The following is a 21,596-nucleotide window of genomic DNA, read 5'->3' as shown; positions in this document are numbered from 1 at the left end:
CTGACGCTGCTGCTCTCTTCTGCCATGGCGAATTGAGTAAACTCTCATTTCGCCTTCGCGCGGCGCATTAAGGGCGAGGAGAGGGGCTCATTTGATTGGTGTGATGTGTGTAAAACCCACTCCACGCCTTCTCTCCTCCCTCTTTCCGACTTGCGCAGGTAGGAGGGACGGACGTGGGAAAGAGGAGTAGCTGCGTCAAACTTGCAAAATCCGCCTGGCCACACCCAGTTGGCGAAGCGCAGGTGCGCTGCGCCCCCGCCTTGCCCGGTCTGCGAAACTAGAGGCCATAGAGTTCATTACTTTACTGACCTAAACACTCCATTTTTTATTTAAGTTAATCTTAGTTTAATAAATTCTTACATTACATTTTGAAAAGAAAACTGCTAACTTGCTGCATGTGCCCACTGCCGGTAGACCAGCACATACGGCTACTTCAGCACAAATGGGTGCTTTGCAAAAAGCAAGGCCTCGCCCCATTTTGTCAGATTAAAAAAACAAAGAGATGAGATTTTCACAGTATGATAACCCTCTCAGAAAATAATGCTGTTTCACTGTATCACAGTAATACAGTATTAAAATGTGAGGATTGTTTTTGGTTAAACAAATGTTTTATTACTATATTCAGGGTTCCTACACATTTGGAATTTCAAAATTCCGTACTTTTCCATACCCTAATTTCCAGACTTCTCTGCGTTTTTTTTTTTTTTCAGAGAATATGCAACATCTGAGTAAATATATCAGTGTATCATATTTCACATCATATTTAATTATTCCTAATAGGCGATTGTAGCCAAGTACCATAATGGCATGCAAATAAAATCTCAGGTAAGTTCAATGTCTGGGCTGAGGCAAAAAGGTTGGGACTCTCAAGCAATGCAGTAACGAGACGTCTGTGTTTTTTCCTTTCATGTGGCTCAGAATCGCCTTCTCCCCCATGTTGGTGATGTCAAACGAAAGCAGAGCTAGATGGTAAACAAACATGGCAGCACACCGGTAAGGTAAGACAACACGTTTACATGTCGTTTTCTATATGTTCTCTGACATTTATCCTAACGATATGAGGCGGTCTTTGTGGAAAAAAAGCTTGTTTAGTGGACTAACTTTGCACTTGAAGGTTGCCCGTTCACTTACGTTTTAACAGGTCTGACGCTACTATGCGCCCCGGCTGTATCCAGGCTAACGGCTAACATGCTAACTATTATTTTTATGTCACTAGTCACTTGAAACAAATTTAGGACGATAGGAGACAGGTTGAAATAAACCGAAATTTCCCTTTAACATCACAGTGTACCTTGAAACCATTTGGATTTTGATGAATTTGTATAAATTTATTTCTTCTTAAACAAACGTTTGCTTTACGGATACATCTAACTATTATTTTGTGATACTACCTGAGCCTGAGAATCCGCATTACCTCAATAACTTAAGGTGGATTGCCGTCATATTTAGACAGACATAACTGCCACCAGCATCATTTGCATAGAATATTCATGTATCTCAGGTGCCTAATATCTCAGTGTGAGAGCCTGAATATAACCTGCTACTTTTTGGCATTTTTCTGTTTCTCTCCTGATGTAACAGGATGTTTCTCTCCTCCGAAGGGGGGCGTGGCCGTGGTGATGACGTGATGATGTCATACTAGTGATGCAGTGCAACACTATTTTGTAAATTCCGAATAAAAGCAATGTATTTCACGTAACGTTGGCATGTTTTGTGAGTTTTATTAACGTATTTTAAACAACAGCCAAAACATGTTCTGACTTTTTCAGGAATTCCGTTAACGTTGGAACCCTGGATTAATTGGGAAGCTTTGATACTGTTTAATCGAGATACATCAGGTTGGGGTAGCTAGCTACTTCCGCCACACAGTCTCCTGGAGGTCACCTAACTCAGAAGTAATCCCATTACTAGAGCTTGCCATCCCTGCTCATTTTAAGACATTCTGTCTGCACGATAACCGACATTTAATTCTACTCATCTCATGTTCTCCTAGCTCGTCTCCTCTGTCTCTCCTGCCTGCCTGTCCATTTGCAAAATGACAGCATTTTAATCCACAAAGTGAAAACCACAGTACATCTACCTGTGCACTGCACTGACACTGGCACAGGAAGTCCCTTTCCCGAGCACTGAAACTGTCCAGCAGCACTGACTGAGCTAGCACAGCATCGTTTTAAAATTCTACCATTGGTGAGAAGATGACCTATTAGCATACAGCATGATTGTGCATTTTCTCCCAAATGCCCAAACACAGCTCAGATGTCATCCTCAAGACATTAAACCAGCATCACAGTCCAAAGCTGGGTGATGCTGGTCAAAACGCTAGCTTAAAACAGATGGCAGCCTGAATTCACACACACATACCCGAGGACGTCTGCTGCCGGTGGATGTAAACAAACTCACGCTGCAGACGCCGTCACGAGGCAAAGAGACTGCAGCCAGCCCTCGCCCTCTCCTCTTCCTCCTGCTTTCCATCTCTCCTCCTCACCCTTCACTCTCCCTCTCCCTCTCCCTCCAACAGCTCGCTGCTTCCCAAACATTCAAGCCAATTAACTCTTTCTCTGCCTGGTCTGCAGCAAAAACAGCGCTGTCTCTCCCGCTGGGGATGCAACGGAAAGTGAACATCATGAAAACAGGGTTTATTACAGGACTTTTGATTTGAACTGCATTAGTTAGAGCAAGATGTGCCTAATAAACTGACAGCTGAGTGTATTTGCAGGTTCCAGCTTCTTCAGTGTCAGGATTTGCTGCAGTTACTCAGTTTTTATACATCAAAAACCACAAGCTCAAACATATTTGGCTTTTGGACTATGGGTTGGACTGAATAACAATTGAGTTTTGGTGACAGGTACTTTTTTATATTCCTTACTTTGACAATTATTGATATGTTTTTGTACGAAACCCTTTTATAAAAGCAGACAACACCTCTCAAATGTTACATGTGTAAATACAAGGAGACTTTCCACATCTTTGCCTAAGAAAAAAACTCTAAAACTGGCAAAATATTAATGTAAATTACAAGTTTTTGTCACCTCAAAATACATATCCTATCCTATCTATAGCCATATAGACAAATTTGCACTTTACATACGAGGATTAAAGACAGATGTTTATATCTGCTTTCCAAAGTGTTTTCAGCATCTTTTCCTAAGAAAATTACTCTCAAATTGGTAAAATATTTACCTAAATTAGGTACTATCTAATCAGAGAATCAGTAAACAAGCTTAGAAATCTGACTTGAAATGTGATGCCGGCTTTTTGGTATTTAACCGTTTGGTAATTGGCGCTCGGCACAAGTTTTTGTCAATACTTAACATGTATAGAATAAAATAACATCCTGTTCTATCTGTACAGGGCTTGATGCTAACTTTTTTCCCAAGGAGCACATGTGCTCCTAAGTTGAATAAGTAAGGAGCGCACAAAGAACTTTAGGGGCACAATGTAAATTGATCAAATAATGTGTTTTCCGTAATAAACGTGATGCAAATAGACATTTACAAGCAAAATTATTTAATGAATTTGTATACAAAATGTACAGAAAGGTAAAATCATCAAGTTTTGAAAAAGTATTGCAATTTAATTTTGTCTTTAATGTTATTATCTTATATATATTATCTTTGCAATATGATTATCTTATATAATGTTATTACTATCCTAAAACATTCTCCAGGTCCTCTGAAACTCTGCAGGACTTATTTCCACCCTGCCCAGCAGCGGTACCGTGGCGAACGGTCCCTAACTGCGGGGAGAACGGAGCAGGCTTCCCCGGAGGTCTGCCGCTTTTCCCGATCCCTCTTCTCCGCCACACTTTGACTTATTTCCACGCTGCCGACAGTGGGACTTATATTCATTGTGCCAACAGTAGTGTTGCACNTAACTGCGGGGAGAACGGAGCAGGCTTCCCCGGAGGTCTGCCGCTTTTCCCGGTCCCTCTTCTCCGCCACACTTTCACTTATTTCCACGCTGCCGACAGTGGGACTTATATTCATTGTGCCGACAGTAGTGTTGCACGGTATACCGGTACTAAAATAGTACCGCAGTACTAGAGTATTTCAGACGGTACTATACTGCATTTGGAAAATACCGGTACTTTGAAATTGATTCAATTCATTAATTTAGTTAATTTATTTTACTCAATTACGCACACAAACGCCTTTCTTGTTCCTATTGGAGCACAGATTGCACAAGTGGTGTGTATGACAACACCTGTATCAACATTCGCAGCTGGCGCAAGAGAAAGTCTGCCTCACAAAGGGAGACAACACGAGACAACACAAACTTAGTGGAACATTTGAGCAAATAAACCGTATCGTCCGTACCGAGGTACTTACCGAACCATGATCTTTTTTGGTACCGTTACACCCCTACTATTTATTGTTCTAAAGGTTTGTATCCAAAAGGACTTTTCCTTAGGAAAAGTACCGAAGAGTATCTAAAAGTATCGAAATTCATATTGGTATTGGTACCGAAACAAAGATTTTGGTATCGTGACAACACTAGCCGACAGTGGCTTGGAAAACCGCCCATAACCGTGTCACACGGGGAAGAGGGAAGGCGCTAGCACTGTCGAGCGCTGCTGTAGCTTTACAGACACTGCTGCACATATTGGGCCAATAGATTATCAGCCAATAATGGGAAATTTATATTATCATTTATTATTCTTATAATAGAATCATAGCTGATAAATAGAGCTGATAATACAAAGCAAAACTGCTTTCATTGACTTCAGTGGCGCAGCATCAACACCGCCATAAACACAGAGAAGAAGACGAAGAAGCAAGAGCAGCAACTAGAGAGCCATTTTTTTTTATAGTTTATGTCTCCATATATTAAGGATAAAGAAAGCATCAACCCCATATTTTTGAAGCTGGAAAAATATCAAAAAAAGTTGCACATTCATTTTCTGCCAATACATAGACAAATCATTTAAGTTCTACACACAGGAAAAATAAGTCGTTCTCTGCACTGCTGGATCAAAATGATCGTAAAAAAGCCTAACTGGTCTAAGAAAATAAATAAATATATATTTTTATAGGGGTAAAATGCTTCGTACAACAGATATTTTTTGCAGTGGAGATGGCTTGTAAACAGCAACAGTACTGTGGGGAGACAAATCACGTTTTTTTGCTGTGCCATCCATGTGGTGGTCCTATCTTTGGCAACACACACACACACAGGTTTCACTCTTCTTTTTGATGCCTCTCCATATTCCCCCGATGCTCATCAATAATTAATCCGACCGTTGCATGAGAGCACCAAGCGGCAGCAGAGTAGTTTGTCTGTGTGCTGTTGGTCAGAACATCCCAACTGAGTGTGTGTGCACTTACAGAGATGTTGTGCATCTGTCTTCTGTTAATAATTAAGCATAAATTTGCCAAATTTGTTAGAACTGGAGTCTTTATTATGTATACTATATTTATTCACTTTTTATTTACGTGTCTAGCTTCTGGAAATGTTTGGAGCCATGCCTCCTGAATATGTATAATAATGATAATGTTGGGTTATGGAGCGATCTATTTTAGGTGAAGAGGATGACACAGCTCATTAGCGACCCACAGAGCGTCCCTCCACCTGCATCTCCTCATCATATTATGGACTATATCCTTTCTCTTCCTCCATCCTTTAAAAGCAGTCGTATGACGAGAGCAAGAAAGGCAGCTGCAGAGGGAGACACAGATGAGGATGAATCAACAGGCGTCTGCGCGACCCTCTTGAGCTGAGTGGGAGAGTTTGATGAGTCACCACACACACATGCACACAGAGATATGACGGAGACGCTAACCATGTGATTTCGAATCAAATCACACTTCATCGATACAGATCCGAGCGGTCAGCGGCCTCAAAAATATGCTTCACCTCCCCTCTGACAACTGTTCAATAACAATCAACGACAAATTAATAACCTAGATGTCTTCGTGCTTTATATTGCGGGCATTCTCCTCTTCTTTCCAAACCAATCTGCACATTAATTGATAATGAAAGTAATTGTTAGTTGCATCCTATCAAATCACCATAGCTGCCTAATTTGCATTGAGGCACAGCTTGTAATTAAGGCCCGACTAATGTTGGGTTTCGCTACCAGTGCTTTAAAGCTGCAGCTAAGGACTACGCTGTAATTATTTTATAAACATCTAACAATTTGTTGATTTTAAGAAGATGTCAGAAAATTCTGGAAATGCTCATCAAAGCTTCTGAAGTTGGCTGTTGCGTCCAAACAACATTCAAAGCCACTAAAAATACTCAATTTACAATTCAAAGAAAAAGAAAAGAGCAGAAAATATCTCATGTTCGAGAAGCATGCGCCTCCTCTTGGCTCTGTTTTCAGGCTTTAGAAAACCTAGCAGTGATGGGAGACTTGATTTTAGAAAGAGGCAAATCTAAAGGTGCATGCACGTCCCTTCAGAAGCTTTAAGTTCACATTTATGTAGCTAACGTCAGAGCCTTGAATCGCACTGTGTCCTCCACCTCACTCCCCGCAGTTATGGCCTCCTCACCGGGAGAATGGGCAGCAGCTCCTGGGTACCGCACAGCCCCAACTCCTTGCCAGATCAGCAAACTTTCTGTTGCTGCTGTTACACAGGTTAGACACGACGCTGCAGCTGGGCATTTGCAGCTGGAGGTTTGCGCTGTCCAAACTCCAGCTGCTACAGCAACTGACCTTAGGTCATCTACTGAGATGCTGCCAGCTCTCCTCCCGGGGAAGCAGTCCACAGCAGCAGGGAGCGAGAGCTTCCTAATTCTTGTCTCATTTGTGGTCTGATAAACAGAGAGAGAGCGGGGCAAGGAGGGGCTGAGTGTGTGCAACTCTACTATGATATAAGATGAAATAAGTCAATGTATAGGAAACTCTGGGTGCATGGGAATATGTAATGATATGGAAAGGGTCCCCTGCCCTGCACATGCTGCACAAAACCATAACGTTATTCTGTGCTATTACTTTACTAGCTGCTCTGAGCCCATGAAAGACTGATGTTTGAGTTGGCAAGATGGAGAGACAGTGACAGGCAATGATTTATGTGGAAATACAGGAAGAAATGGAAATAGCGGGGTTTTCCAGGACTACAGGGAGTACAAAACAGATGCAGAAAAGATGCAAAATGGCCTTCGGATTATTGGATTTAGGGCCAAAGTTGTCAAACCTTTGTGGAGCCTATACACATAGCTGCCATAAGCCGGGTTTAATCCTCTAACATATGACTAAAAATCAAGCTTAAGTCATGTGATGACACCTGAGGCAGCTCTACTCCCAACAAAGGCAGTGGAAGTGGAAATGACGGCTTGAAAGCTCCCAAAACTGACTTCAAATATTGTTTGATCACATGCTGAGACAATGTTTGAGGGACTTTGGGCTTTGAAGACAACATAAACTCGACTTGACACAACAAACAGAGCAAAAGCCTTCCGAAACTCCCACCTGAGGACATTTAATGTGTCAAACTTCCACAGCAAAGGGCCTCATTTCCAAGCAGGTCACTCTCCTCCTCTTTAAGAGCATCATCAGCTTTTGGAAATCGATGTCCAGCTGACCTTGACTCCCACACAGCGAAACTCTAAACCACTCTGACGGCCATGCAAACAGATCCAGCACATGTGCACACACGCTCAGCATCCTGACAGGGCATGCAGCACTGCACGCTGCAACATCACTGCCTATGCAGTCATGACATGGCAGTATACTATATGTTTATGTGTGAAAATGCACCCTTCCCTAACTAAGTTACGTAATACTAGCGGCAGCGGTGTTTCTCAGCCTGTCACACTCAATGAAACACCTCCACATCATAACACGTCCTGTCAGAGGCCATTCTCCACATTAAACCACACTTAAACCCAATTTTGCGCCACATCCAGCCCATTTTAATGTCTTATTTGACCTTACACTTCCTGTCCTGCCCCGGCGTCAGTCTCCTCAACTCAACTGCTCTGCTGTTTATAAGTTACGAGCCGCAAACACTACTAAACTCTGCCCTTTTTAGTAAAAACGTAATAAGAAAACACGCTTAAGCTTCCGTTTCCGAACTTAGAGACACCATAAACACCAACAAAGCCGCAACCATTAGCTCTTAAGCGGATATAAAGCGTCGTTACGCTCCGTATTTTGAATTAAAACAACCTGTAATGAGCTGTTACCTTCTGGTCCGGTTGCCTCAGGTGGAGCAATATCCGTTTGTTGGATAAAAAGATAACTGTTGTCGGAAGTGTGTCCACAAACTGCAACACTATCACTAACATATGTGTGTGTGTGTGTGGNTTTTGAATTAAAACAACCTGTAATGAGCTGTTACCTTCTGGTCCGGTTGCCTCAGGTGGAGCAATATCCGTTTGTTGGACAAAAAGATAACTGTTGTCGGAAGTGTGTCCACAAACTGCAACACTATCCATATGTGTGTGTGTGTGTGGCTCCTGCTGACTGTCGCCGCAGCAGCGACAGGCGTCGGCCACGCCTCCTGCGTGCCACGCTGTGGCGTCATCACGCAGGCTCGTACGCATCACGTAGGTTGTTTTTTTATTTTTTATTTTTTTAAACAATGATTTTTTTTAAAAATATTTATTTAACTGCAGGTGAATTAATAGAAGTAGTAGAAGTAAGTACATTTACTCAAATAATTTTTTTAATATAATATTAGATAAATAAATAGTTTTTTCTGCAAATATTTACTTTATCTAATACATTTAAATATTTATTGAACTGCAGATGAATTAATAGAAGTAGTAGAAGTAAGTACATTTACTCAAATCATTTTGAAAATATAATATTAGATAAATAAATAGTTGATTTTGCAAATATTTACTTTATCTAATACATTTAAATATTTATTTAACTGCAGATGAATTAATAGAAGTAGTAGCAATACATTTACTAAAATAATTTTTAAAATATAATATTAGATAAATAAATAGTTTATTTTGCAAATATTTACTTTATCTAATACATTTAAATATTTATGTAACTGCAGATGAATTAATTAATACATTTAAATATTTATGTAACTGCAGATGAATTAATAGAAGTAGCAGAAGTAAGTACATTTACTCAAATAATTTTTAAAATATATTTTTAGATAAATAAATAGTTTATTTTGCAAATATTTACTTTATCTAATACATTTAAATATTTATATACATTTTTAAATAATTAAGGTAACAAATTTGCATGTGTCTTTTTAAGTAATTCCAACTGAGTCTTTTATAATCTGACAAACTCAATTAGTTCAGTACAACCAACATGATTTGCTTTGACCTTGAAAAACCAACTTAATATTTATCCAGTAGTTGTGTTGATAATTAGTGGTCATACTCCTATATTTAAGATATTCTACCTTATTTAATTCCATACTACTCAAATATGTAGAAATGTTTTTGATTTTGTTGTAATAAAACAAACATGCTGAAAAATGTCTTTATTTTAACCAATATCCACAAACCCCATGAAAAATATTTTAGAGTGACACTACATGTAGTACTAACTTGTACTTTTTGCATATTCATTGACTAACTTCTACTCCACCATATGTCAGAGGCAAATTTAGTTTACAGCTATAGTTACTTTACAATATTGATGTTTTTACTCACAAAACTTATCATGTTTGTACAATGAGTAGCTACTGGCACTACTCAGCGTAATGTAGTTTGAATTAGATCAGAATCAGAAACACTTTATTGATCCCCGAGGGGAAGTTGTGATTTGTTACAGTTGCTCTGATGTAAAGAACAGATAATTGCAGCTATGGGGACACAATGTTGGACGATCACTACATTAATCTATCCATGTCAAAAGCTTATAACAGTAAAGAGGACAGTTGTATTGATGATGATAACTGGACAGTAAAGTTGTTCATACGGCATGTGAGCCACTGTTTTAAAATGAGCTGTCGCCATCTTGTGGACGTTATTTGGCATTACAGGTCTCAACACAAGAATCAAAGCTGTGCACAAACCTGCTGTGTCCATGTTTGTTTTGGTCACTGATGCACTTAAAATTAAAAGAGTTTTTAAATAGCAACACGTAAGTGCAGCTGTTTTCATGTCACTGAGGCATGTATTCACAATGGGCTCCACCCAGTAGGCAGGGCAAACACACAGGTGGTGTGACAAGCAGGTTCTGCAACAGTTGAAACAAGAACTGAGTTGCACCTTCAACAGGATCCTGCTGAGACTGTTTTTACAAGGAGGACTTTCTTTCATTTCATCTGACCAAGACTTCAATATGGCTTATTTTGTACACCTGGAACTGATATGTAATTGGGCATGGCATGCTGTGGCGTGAGGGCCTTAATGACAGCTGTTATTACAGGTCTTTGACTGCACAGTAGACCTTTTTTCAATGCCTTGGGATTCATATAAGACACTCTGAGATCTGTGCTACCCGGTGGCAATGGGGACCTTTGTTTTGCTTGAAGCCAAGACGGAGAGAGGAGTCCTCTGCATGCTTCTGCTCCTCTTCCTCTGCTGCTTTGGAGGGAAATGTGAGCTCCAGGAACCAAAACCTTCAGAGCCGAGCAACTTCGCTGGGGTCCAACCTTTCCACCATGAGCTCGATGGGCCCCAGGCTTACCCCGAAGAGGAGAGGGGTCGCCTCCCTGTGTTCACCATGGACTATCCTCGGATCCAGGTCCCCTTTGAGTTTACACTGTGGGTGCTGCTGGCCTCTTTTGCCAAAATTGGTACGTGTGGAGGAATCACTTGTGTTTTGGGCATGAAGAAAAAAGGGTTGTGTCAGGGTTCGCCAATGGTGGAAAGTAACATAAGTACATTTACACATAACATTTTGAACGTAGGACGTTTACTTGTAAGAGAGTAATGTCAAACTGCAGTGTTGCTACTTTACTTAAAGGGTAACTTTGGTATTTTTCAACCTGGACCCTATTTTATCGCGTTTTTGTGTTTACGTGAGTCATGGAGACAACACTTTTTTAAATGAGTCCATTATTGAGTGAGAGTGCTTCAGCAGGGAGCCGCGAAACAGGCTGCAATGTAACCGATTAGGGCATTTGTGCACCATCAATTTACGTCCACTAAAAGTGCTTGTTTATGCCACTGCCAGGCTCAGATTGTTACTCTAAATGTCTGACGTATAATTGAAAGGATCCCTACATGACACACGTGAAGAAAACATGCACGAAATGAGAACAGAGTAGGCGTTTTGTCCATTTCCAGGGTCCTTCATTTTGGGGTTGGAGGCCAGAACCTTCTTTTATAGCTTTGTCTTCCCTCCAGGTTTCCACATTTACCATAAAATCACCATCTGGATCCCGGAGTCCTGCCTCCTGATTGGCGTCGGCCTCATCGTCGGCGCCATCATGCACTCAGTCAAAGAGGAACCCCCTGCCGTCCTCAATTCTCATGTCTTCTTCCTCTACATGCTCCCACCCATCGTCCTCGACAACGGCTACTTCATGCCAACGAGGCCTTTTTTCGAAAACTTTGGCACGGTGCTGTGGTACGCCGTGGTGGGAACCCTGTGGAACAGTGTCGGCATCGGGCTTTCCCTCTTCGCCATCTGCCAGTTTGAGGTGTTCGGAGTTCAAGATATCAACCTGCAGGTCAGTTAAAGTCCACTGACTCAAAGGTTAAAGGTGATGTGTGTGTTTTTGATGCAATGTCTGTGACATTTATGTCAAGGAATTGGCTTTAATTTTCTTTTCGCATCAGCAAAACAAAAACTTAAAGCACCAGAGTTGTAAATCTGCAATGCATGACGCTGTTGGAGGGAATTCGGGCAAGTTCCCTCTCCTCTATGACTCTTCTCAGAGGACTGAGAGTGGCACAAACACGAAATACATCAAGGTTTAGCCTTCCTTTATAAAAACTGCGCTACTGCAATGCACTATTGGACTATACACAGCTTTTATTTTGAAGTGCCATGTCCTGCTGTAGACAACATGGCCAAACGCAAGGGTGACACTGAATATTTTAAACTGTGTGGACCTTGAACGAATGACTAAGGAGGTGCTCCACTTCTACAGAGAGGGACAGGTAGAGGGGAACCAGAGACAGAGAAAGAAAAGACAAAACACACGCATACGTGGTGTGCAACGGAGTGCTCCAGGAATAATGTTTTGTAGGTAAACGTTTATGATACTTAAGGCCCTGACACACCAAGCCGACGGTTGGCTGTCGGTCAAAGTCGGGCCGTCGGTGAGCGTCTGTCGCCCTAGTTTTTGCGGTGTGTCCCGCACCGTCGGAGCGTCGGTGTTGGCGGCTTTTCGGCCGATTGTTGAATCGGCGGCGGAGCTTGTTGGTGAGAGAGATCACTCTGATTATTTCCTCTCACGCGGGCGCAGAACGTACGTGCCACTTGGCCGTCGGATGTAGTCTTTGTAGTGTGTTCAAATGCAACTGACACAGGGCGACGTGAGGCGACGTAGACGACGCAACAGTTGGCTTTCGTCGCCGCTAGTTCTTCGATGTCGGTTTGGTGTGTCCGCACCTTTACACGTTTTGTTCAGCGAGAACACATCTTTCATGATTATTGAAGCCTAAATGCAATCGCCAGGAGTAAAAAGCTGACGTTAGGCTTTAAACAAATTACACTAAGGTTGCATGAAATAATGTCTCCACCTTAACAAGACTGTAAACCCTTGTTCTGCGAGATGACGTTCTGTAGTCTCATTTAGCCAATTGTTAGCAACTGCCTTTTTTATGACACGTAAAAGCTTCAGAATTCATGAGTGGAGTATTTACTGACGGACTTTTAACAAAACATGAAAGTCTCTTAAGCTTGTGTGAAACCACGGACGTTATTACAGGCACCTAATCAAAAACCCATTCAAAAACCATTGGCTTCAAGACAAGGAAACTGGGAGTGCTGAAATGCTGACTCATTTACAGGTTTCAGGAGTCATTCCTGCAGCACTCTACACTGCACATGCAGGGCTGTAATATGCAGAACTTATGTTTCCATTAAGGCCTCACAGCAAGACGGTTCCTGGTTCAAACCTGGTGTGGGGGGTTTGAACCCTTGGATGGAAGAGTTTGCATGCCAACGTGGGTTTTCTCCGAGTACCCTGTCCTCCGCCCACAGTCCCAAGACATACAGGCTAGGTTAATTGCGAGCATGAATGGTTGTCTGTCTCTATGTGTCAGCCCTGTGATAGTCTGGCCACCTGTCCAGGGTGTACCAAGCCCTGAGCCCAATGTCAGCTCCAACAGGACCCCAACAGAATAAGTGGTTACGGAAAATGAATGAATGTTAACTGATGGATTCATTGTTTGCCACCCTTCCTCTCTGCAGGAGAACTTGCTGTTTGCCTCCATCATCTCGGCCGTGGACCCAGTGGCTGCTTTGAATGTGTTCGAGGACATCGGAGTCAATGAGCAGTTATATATCGTCATATTTGGAGAGGGGCTCTTCAACGATGGTGTCACTGTGGTGAGTACAGGAAACGTTTCCCACAAAACCAGATTGTTGTGCCGTCTAGCCGGTAGTATTATTCGTGTAACATGAGCCTAGAAATCCACTGGTATTGTGGAATTTGAAGTGACACAGGTAGATATAGTCTCTTCCTGGTCTTGAAGTTTTCCTTAGAGTTTGGTTATAACATTGTCCATTATTTGAGTTATCTCACAGTTTGAAAACGTGGTCAAGAGGAATCTATCGGCAAAACATTAAGCAAGTGACTTAAATTTTGGGGGCTGCTATTGCCCAAAAGTCAACACTACGTCAGTAGATCCCACATTTCTCTGCTGGAGGCTTGTATAATTGTGAAAGAACCTGCCTTGCCTGAGGGGGATGACATGGACTGGATCTGTGTGCAGGTTTCCCTCAGTCTAGTTTGGCCAGTTCCCTGCTGCTGAATGACAACGTCAACTCTTATAAACCTGCCTTTGCTTTGGCTGGGCTTCAACTGAGAGTCAACTTTCATTCAACACTTCGTCTTTATTTGTATCTTGTCTCCAAAAGAAAAATAGTAAACATTGGACATGTCATTGTTGATACAAATCATGTTGGCGCATGATCTCTAAAGTTTCAACCAAAGATTCTTGAGATTGTTGGAGAGTGGTTGAACCAGCTTGACAACATCAGTGTGTGAACCAGAGTTTACATAATTGAAGCCCTTCATCCTGCCTACTGATCCTCTTAATCTGTCTCTCCCTCCCTCCAGGTGCTTTACAATATGTTTTCCTTTCTGGCCGACATGCCCATCGTTGAATCCACCGATGTGTTTCTGGGAGTGGCCAGGTTCTTCATTGTGGCGGCTGGAGGCATCCTCTTTGGCCTTCTGTTTGGATTTGTTGCTGCGTTCACCACGCGCTTCACCCACAATGTCCGTCAGATCGAGCCGCTCTTCGTCTTCATGTACAGCTACCTGGCGTACCTGGTGGCTGAGTGTTTTGCCATCTCCAGCGTGTTGGCGTAAGTGAAGGCCACACCCAAAAGCCTACAAAGTACTTGACGGTGGAAGAAGCATTCAGACCATTCACTCAGATGAAAGTATCAGTACCATTGTGTGAAAATATTCCATGACAAGTAAAAGCCTTTTAAGTGAAATATACTTGAAATTTTAAAAGTAAAAGAACTCATGCAAAACGACCCCTTTCAGAGGATCTTGTAAAAACTGAACGTAGACACTGATTTTTGGGAGCCAGAAGTGACCATAAATGGACGAGAGGATGAAGCTAACTCTTTTGCTAGCTGTTAGCTTGGTTAGCATGGTGCATTTACACCATTTACATTTTATGGTTAACTGTGCTAATGCTAATGCTAATGCTAATTTTTGTTCGCAAAAAACAGGCTTAAAACTATTAAAACAAATTGTAGTTACTGGAAAAACTGAGCTTAAGTCTCCTTAGAGGGTCTTTTAGTACAACCGAATGACGAAGAAGACTTTTTAAGGCAACCAAAATGAAAACACACTGAAATAGCGATAGCTACGACTACGCTTTTACTCTCTGAATCAGGGGTTACAAGTTAGCTTAATAACAGTGTCGTTGTGATAGAAGTTTGTCAACGGATGGCACCCACCTGTAACTCAAAGTGGCCAAACCTTAAATTATACATAACCCCAACCCTGTCCAATCCCTGTACAGTAGTCATGAATGAGGAGAACTTGCTGTGACCCAAATCAGGCCCAGCCCATTACATTTGGGCCACCTCTGGACCACACAACATGAGCCATTGTAACAACTGGTGAACCAGGTGAGAGTGGACTCAAACGCACAACTCTGGAGACAGTTTGGGTAAATTAACAGTCTTTGCTGGTCTAAAGGTAGGTTCAGTGCACAGACGGATTATCAGTGGAGGCTAACAAATCCAACAGGGATGATACAGAGGCAGAGTCAGTCAACAGGCTAAATCCAAAAACCAAGAAAAGGACACGGCAAAACAAAAGGCTCAAAGGCTACACGCACAAGAAGCTAAGACGAACTGACACTGAGAGAAAACATGACACACACTAAACACTAAATGCATTCTTTAGCTGCGTTTATCTGATGTTTGTGCAACTCGCTCCTCCACTTCGTTTCCCGCCCTCTGAGTGTGGCGTTACTTCAAAGCATCGTTCACTTTCATGGAGGTGTAACACGGTGTAAAGGTGCTCGCTCAACATTCCCAGCATTCTGGAAATAGGACAGAGTGCAGTGAAGACAGAGGGGAGTGGGACAAGTGTAAAGGCAGTGAATGCAAAATGTATGTCAAATATTCAAATGATAGGACTCACCAGTAATTTGTATTGGTATTGAAATCTGTTTTAATTTATCTGCGTCTAGAGACAAACTTGTCCGTGTTTCTCCCTCCCTGCAGCATTATAACATGTGCCATCGCCATGAAGTACTACGTGGAGGAGAACGTATCCCAGAGATCCTGCACCACCATCCGCCATGTTGTCAAGATGCTCGCCACCGTCTCCGAAACCCTCATCTTCTTCTTCCTCGGTGTCGTGACCATAACGACCGAGCACGAGTGGAACTGGGCCTACATCCTGTTTACGCTGCTGTTCGCCTTCATCTGGAGAGGGATTGGTGAGAGCCTGAATTTAAAGGAATACTTCACCCCCCCAAATGACCATCTGAGTATCCGTAACCCACCGCGTGTGTTGTTGAATTTGTGAAGAAGACTTTGTTGTCATTAAGAATTTCTGACATTTTGGATTCTTCGTTTACCGGTGGTATGCGAGAACAGCAACGTTTGCTTCAGAAAAGAGTGTAGTGTTCCTTTAAATCGAAAAGATCGTCACAATTAAGACTAATTGTCGTTCCAGGCATCCTGGTGCTGACCCAGATCATCAACCCGTTCCGTACCATCCAGTTCAACTTCAAGGACCAGTTTGGTCTCTCCTACGGGGGCCTGCGAGGGGCAATCTGCTTCGCCCTGGCCTTCACTTTGCCTGATAACATCAACAGGAAGAACCTGTTTGTCACAGCATCAATTGCCGTTATTATATTCACCGTTTTCTTACAGGTATATATATATAAAGGATATTTATTCAGCTTTTGTCTTAAATAACTTTTACAGTTAACTGCCTCTGTTAATGTCACCAATATACACACTTAGCGCCAAATATAAGCACTAATAATTGTTGGGTTTATTATGAAACATCTTTTCAGGGCATCAGCATCCGTCCCATAGCAGAATATATTAACATCAGGAAATCCAACAAAGACATCAACACCATCAACGAGGAGATTCACACCAGGGTAAGTAACTTTAAAGTTATGTCAAATTGCCCATGTACGGAAGCACATTGCATTCTCTTAATTAAAAAAATTGCCTTGTTTTTATGAATTACCAAGATCATAAGCCTGTAAATTCTCTTTTCCTTTTTCTCTGTGAGAGTATTATCTCGTTAATTTAGAAAAACATGAGCAGATTTTTTCCCATAGAATTTCTTCTCATAACTTTGTCATAGTAATCTCAGTAATTCAGACAAAAAGAGGGCAAATACTTTTTTTTCTCCATGAAAACTTCTCATAATTTAAATATGATCCCATTATTTTTAGCAAAAGGTGACAATTTTTGTTTCCCATTAAACATTCTTGTATTTTATCGAACATTTCTGCAATAATAATGTCATAATTTGGAAAAACAGGGCAAATATTTTACCTCAATTACTCTCATAATTTGGCAATAATAATAATTTCATCAATTTAGAAAAATACTTAAAAAATACTTCTAAAATAATCTTGTTAATTTATAAAAAAAAGGCAAATATTTTTCTTTCTATGAAACATTATAATAATTTTAGAAAAATAATCTTGATAATTTGGAAAAAACAGTGCAAAGATTTATTTCCATTAAACTTTCTCATAATTCTGGAATAATAATCTCAATAATTTAGAAAAATACTTAAAAACCTCATAATTTTGAGATAATCTTGTTAATATGGAAAAACAGGGCAAATATTTACCCCATGAAACTCTCATAATTTGGCAATAATAAAAAGTCATTAATTTAGAAAAATACTTTAAAAAATACTTCTAAAATAATCTTAGTAATTTATAAAAAAAAAGAAAAATATTTTATATATTTTTCTTTCTATGAAACATTATAATAATTTTAGAAAGATAATCTTGTTAATGTGGGAAAACAGTGCAAATATTTATTTCCATTAAACTTTCTCATAATTCTGGAATAATAATCTCATTAATTTAGAAAATACTTAAAAAAAACACTTCCAAAATAATCTTGTTAATTTATAAAAAAAAAGGCAAATATTTTTCTTTCTATGAAACATTATAATAATTTTAGAAAGATAATCTCATTAATTTAGAAACATACTTTAAAAAATTTAAAAAAATAATCATAATTGAGATATAATCCTGTTTATTTAAAAAAAGAGGACAATTTTATTTTTTCATGAAAACTTCTCATAATTCTGAGATAATCTTGTTAATATGGAAAAACAGGGCAAATATTTACCCCATGAAACTCTCATAATTTGGCAATAATAATAATTTCATTAATTTAGAAAAATACTTAAGAAATACTTCTAAAATAATCTTGTTAATTTATAAAAATACTTAAAAAAAATACTTGAAATATGTTATTTTCCCCCATAAAAAATCATTCTTGAGATATTATCCTGTTAATTTAGAAAAAAAAAGGCAATTTTATTTTTTTGAGATAATCTTCTTCATATGGAGGACAGGACAAATATTTTTTTTCAATGAAGCTCTCATCATTCTGCAAAAATAACCTTTTTAATTAAAAAAACGGAGCTGATTTTTTTTCCAAGTGTCTGCACTAGGCTTCCATACATCTGTGAATCACACTAACTGTTTCTAATGTCTCATCCAGATGATGGAGCACGTTCTTTGTGGTATCGAGGACTTGTGTGGACAGTGGAGTCACTACTACTGGAAAGACAAGTAGGATATATTTGTCTCTTCAATACCAAGTCACATGTTTTTGGTCCTAGACCTGTTGTATTTATTCCTCTGTCTGTCCGTCAGGTTTAAGAAGTTCAACGACTGTGTGTTGCGGCGCATCCTGGTCCGAGACAACAGGGCTGAGTCCAGCATCGTGTCTCTGTACAAGAAACTGGAGCTGCAGAACGCCATTGGGTTACTGGACACGCCGATGGGAGACCTCAGCGCGGCGCCATCTGTCGTTTCTCTGTAGTATGTTCAACAACACATCCTTTATTATCAAAAAGTCATTTTACCATAATTCACTGTTCATCGCTCTCACCTCCTCCCATCAGCGACGAGAGGAAGGAGGCGTCTCGACCCAAGAAGAGCTTCATGGCTGCTGATGTGAGGAAGATGCACGACATCCTGTCAAAGAACATGTACAAGATCAGACAGAAGGTAACCTCACATGCAGGGAACGCTTTCTTCAGGAGGGATGTGGTCAGTTATATTAACTCTGTGTTGTTTCCCAGACAATGGCTTACACCAACAAATACAATCTGCCTGACGACAGCCGAACCAGGGAGATTCTGATCCGCCGCCATGCGAGCATCAGACGCAGCCTACGTGCTGAAAGCTTCCGTGACGCGGTGGGTTTCTGTTTTAGACGACAATACCGTTATTACCTTTCCTTTTTCATGCCTGACCCTCACTCTTCCTCCTCTTCCAGCCTGCACGAAACATCCCCAGGTCTCAGAAGTACTACTCTCTCCAGCCTGGAGGGGATCTGGAGGCCGCCTTCACCCTCAGAAGACGAAGTCACGGTGAGTTTATACCATTACTGCCTGATCCTGTTTCAATAAACGACTTAAAAATGAAACAGTGCCTCGATATTTGTGTTCTGTCAGGCGGAAGTGACGACGTGGACAATCTGCCAGCCCGTCTCCAGGCCTCTGGCGTGTCACCGCGCTCTTCATCCCGCTCTCTAGTCCCCATGAGGAGGCTGAACACCATCAACGAGTCACGAAGTCACCACTCGCCACCTCCAGTTTCGGGTCAGGTAGACGGAGATGAAGACTCCGAGCGTACAGGAGAAAGGGAGGGACCAGTGCGACCTCCTCAGCTGCCGCCACCTCGTGGCTGGGTACCTGAGAACCAGGATCCTACGGAAAACGGGGCAGGAAACTCCTTACTTAGAAACCTTCCACAGGACTCTCGGGGCTCAGGGAGATCATGACAGACTTTGTCGAAGACGAAGAGCTGCTTTGGAGGATGAACTGATTTTATTGGTTGAGATAAAAACCAAAAACACAAAGACTGGCTTTTTTCTTTGGCTAGTTTGACTTTTCTATGTCATGAACAAATAAAGCATTATCTTTTCAAAGTGAAATATATCTCAGGGTTTTCTCAGCCAGTGGCATTATTGCTTCCTCCTGAAATCCTTCTCTGAGAACTTTGTACAACGGGAAGTACCGCCCAGTCAAGCTGCAGTTAGAGTTTACATCCATGTCTGTCCGCACTCATATGACAGTAAGCAATACGCCCAGTGTGAATGTTGCTGCAAAGAAGCTACGAATTCTAAAACACGGATAGCACAGTTTCAAAGTGGACACCAAGATCAGAGTCACCAGCTGAGTTATGATGGCCAGAAAAGTGTTTTTGCAGAACATTATGATGTCACAGTGAAGCTGACCTTTGACCAATTCGTCATTTTAGAAATGTGTGTAAGATTTTGTCATTATTAGTGTGTGAATCCTTGAGTTATGTCCAAAAATGTGCAACCTCTGACCACCAACTTCCAATCAGTTTATTGTTGAATCCAAGTGGACGTTTGTGCCAAATTTGAAGAAATTCCTTCAAGGTGTTCTTGGGATATCTCGTTTACAAGAATGAGCTGCATGGATGGACGATCAAACATCATCTTAATTTCCGGTTTTTTTTTTGTATATGTGTATACGTGTCTTTGTATGTTTGTATGGTTTCTGGCCAATAAAGGGAGTCAGCAGAGTCAACTGTTGAAATTACTTACAGATATGTAAAGTGTGGGCGATATGGTTTCAAAATAATATCACGATATTTTCAGGCTATATCCCGATACACAATATATATCGTGATATTTTGAACTACAGTTACAATAAAGCTAAATAAAGTACTGTTATCATCAGCCAGTGGAGTTGCTGCGGGACAGGTGTAGTAAGACTAGAAGAGGGGGTTCTGGAAATAATTCTGGCAGCAGAGTTTTGAACCAGTTGCAGTTTATGGATGGACTTGTCTGGTAAACCAAAAGGAAGGGAATTACAGTAGTCAAGACGGGATTGTTGGGTGTGAGGGATGGGCGCAGGTGTGAGATGTTATGTAGATGGTGGACAGGTAGAGCTGGGTGTCATCTGCGTAGCAGTGAAATTGAATATTATATTTGCGGAAAATCCTGCCAAGAGGGAGGAGGAAGATGATAAACAGGAGAAGTCCAAGCACAGAGCCTTGGGGTACACCCGAGGAGAGGGGGACTGGTTGGGGTGTAAATGTTTTCAGCTGACCCAACTGAGTGCGACCAGAGAGATACGATTATACTTCAATAAATCAAAGCAGAAGCACTGGTGCTTTTATTCTGAAAAAACCCAGCTTGTGATGTTTTTGCTTTGAACTTGAAGCTTCTGGTCAACAGTTTGCTGTTAGTACAGTAGAAAGTTAAACTGTTGCCGCTGGGCTGTTAAATGTGAGGTTTTATTCACTGTGAGCTGGAAACAAACTAACGCCCCGCTATATTCAAGCAGTGACAGCAGCATGCACGCCCATCACACCACGCGGCTGACACAAACAAAACAGATTAAGTCTTGATAAGTCTCATTTTAAATGTATACATTTTAAACACTATAAATATTTTAAATAAAAATGATACAGATTTTTCTGTAGTATTTAAATTCCTATATTTTGATCAATTTTTATCTTATTTTTTATTGTAGTCATTTAAAATACTATAAATACATATTTATTTAGTATTTAATTCCCTTTATGTAAATGTATTTTTATTTTTAATGTATTAATTTTAAATACTAATCAATATTTATTTAGTATTAAAGTTGTGGACTTAGAAAATACAGGAAATCCAGTCCCATGGACAGAAATAAAAGAACACTGAGTGAGTTTAACCGGACAGTTAATGGTTTCTGGTGTAATGGCACCCTCTGGCGGACACTAGTGGGAATTACAAGCACCGCTGCTGGCAAAAAATAATACAAATGAATACAATATTAAGGCTTGGTATTCAAAATGAATAAATAATTTAATACAAAAAAATAGAAAAAAAAACT

The 21,596-nt window shown here is 40.8% G+C and overlaps 2 protein-coding genes across 8 annotated transcripts in view; one reads left to right on the top strand and one right to left on the bottom strand.

Moving 5' to 3' along the window:
- LOC126401758 (inositol polyphosphate-4-phosphatase type I A-like) overlaps positions 1 to 8,423 on the bottom strand; it is a 78,845-nt gene extending 70,422 nt beyond the window's left edge. For 6 of the 7 annotated variants that reach the window (XM_050063234.1, XM_050063238.1, XM_050063239.1 and 3 more), the window contains exon 1: positions 8,283 to 8,423. The gene's annotated coding sequence lies outside the window, so the exon portion shown is untranslated. Of the gene's footprint in view, positions 1 to 8,127; positions 8,222 to 8,282 lie in introns of those variants that run through there. The other variant, XM_050063235.1, reaches the window with a different exon arrangement.
- Positions 8,424 to 10,126: 1,703 nt separating this feature from the next.
- Positions 10,127 to 21,142, top strand: LOC126401762 (sodium/hydrogen exchanger 2-like). The gene is made up of 13 exons (XM_050063247.1): positions 10,127 to 10,661; positions 11,215 to 11,540; positions 13,232 to 13,369; positions 14,103 to 14,353; positions 15,740 to 15,957; positions 16,197 to 16,396; positions 16,543 to 16,632; positions 18,233 to 18,303; positions 18,388 to 18,555; positions 18,639 to 18,744; positions 18,819 to 18,935; positions 19,016 to 19,109; positions 19,194 to 21,142. Exons 1-13 carry the CDS (start codon positions 10,373 to 10,375, stop codon positions 19,520 to 19,522), a joined length of 2,397 nt encoding a protein of 798 aa, XP_049919204.1. The 5' UTR covers positions 10,127 to 10,372; the 3' UTR covers positions 19,523 to 21,142.
- The last annotated feature ends 454 nt before the right edge of the window (positions 21,143 to 21,596 follow it).

The sequence above is a fragment of the Epinephelus moara genome, chromosome 15 (genome assembly GCF_006386435.1).
Source record: "Epinephelus moara isolate mb chromosome 15, YSFRI_EMoa_1.0, whole genome shotgun sequence".
Taxonomy (NCBI): Eukaryota; Metazoa; Chordata; class Actinopteri; order Perciformes; family Serranidae; genus Epinephelus; species Epinephelus moara.
The sequence above is the reverse complement of the archived record's forward strand: the minus strand, read 5'-3'. Positions and strand labels throughout refer to the sequence as shown.

Coding starts and splice junctions, on each gene's coding strand:
- LOC126401762 (XM_050063247.1), top strand. CDS start 10,373: ATGGGGACCTTTGTTTTGCTTGAAGCCAAGACGGAGAGAGGAGTCCTC. Junction 14,354..15,739: donor GCCATCTCCAGCGTGTTGGC/GTAAGTGAAGGC, acceptor CCCTCCCTGCAG/CATTATAACATGTGCCATCG. Junction 16,633..18,232: donor ACGAGGAGATTCACACCAGG/GTAAGTAACTTT, acceptor TGTCTCATCCAG/ATGATGGAGCACGTTCTTTG.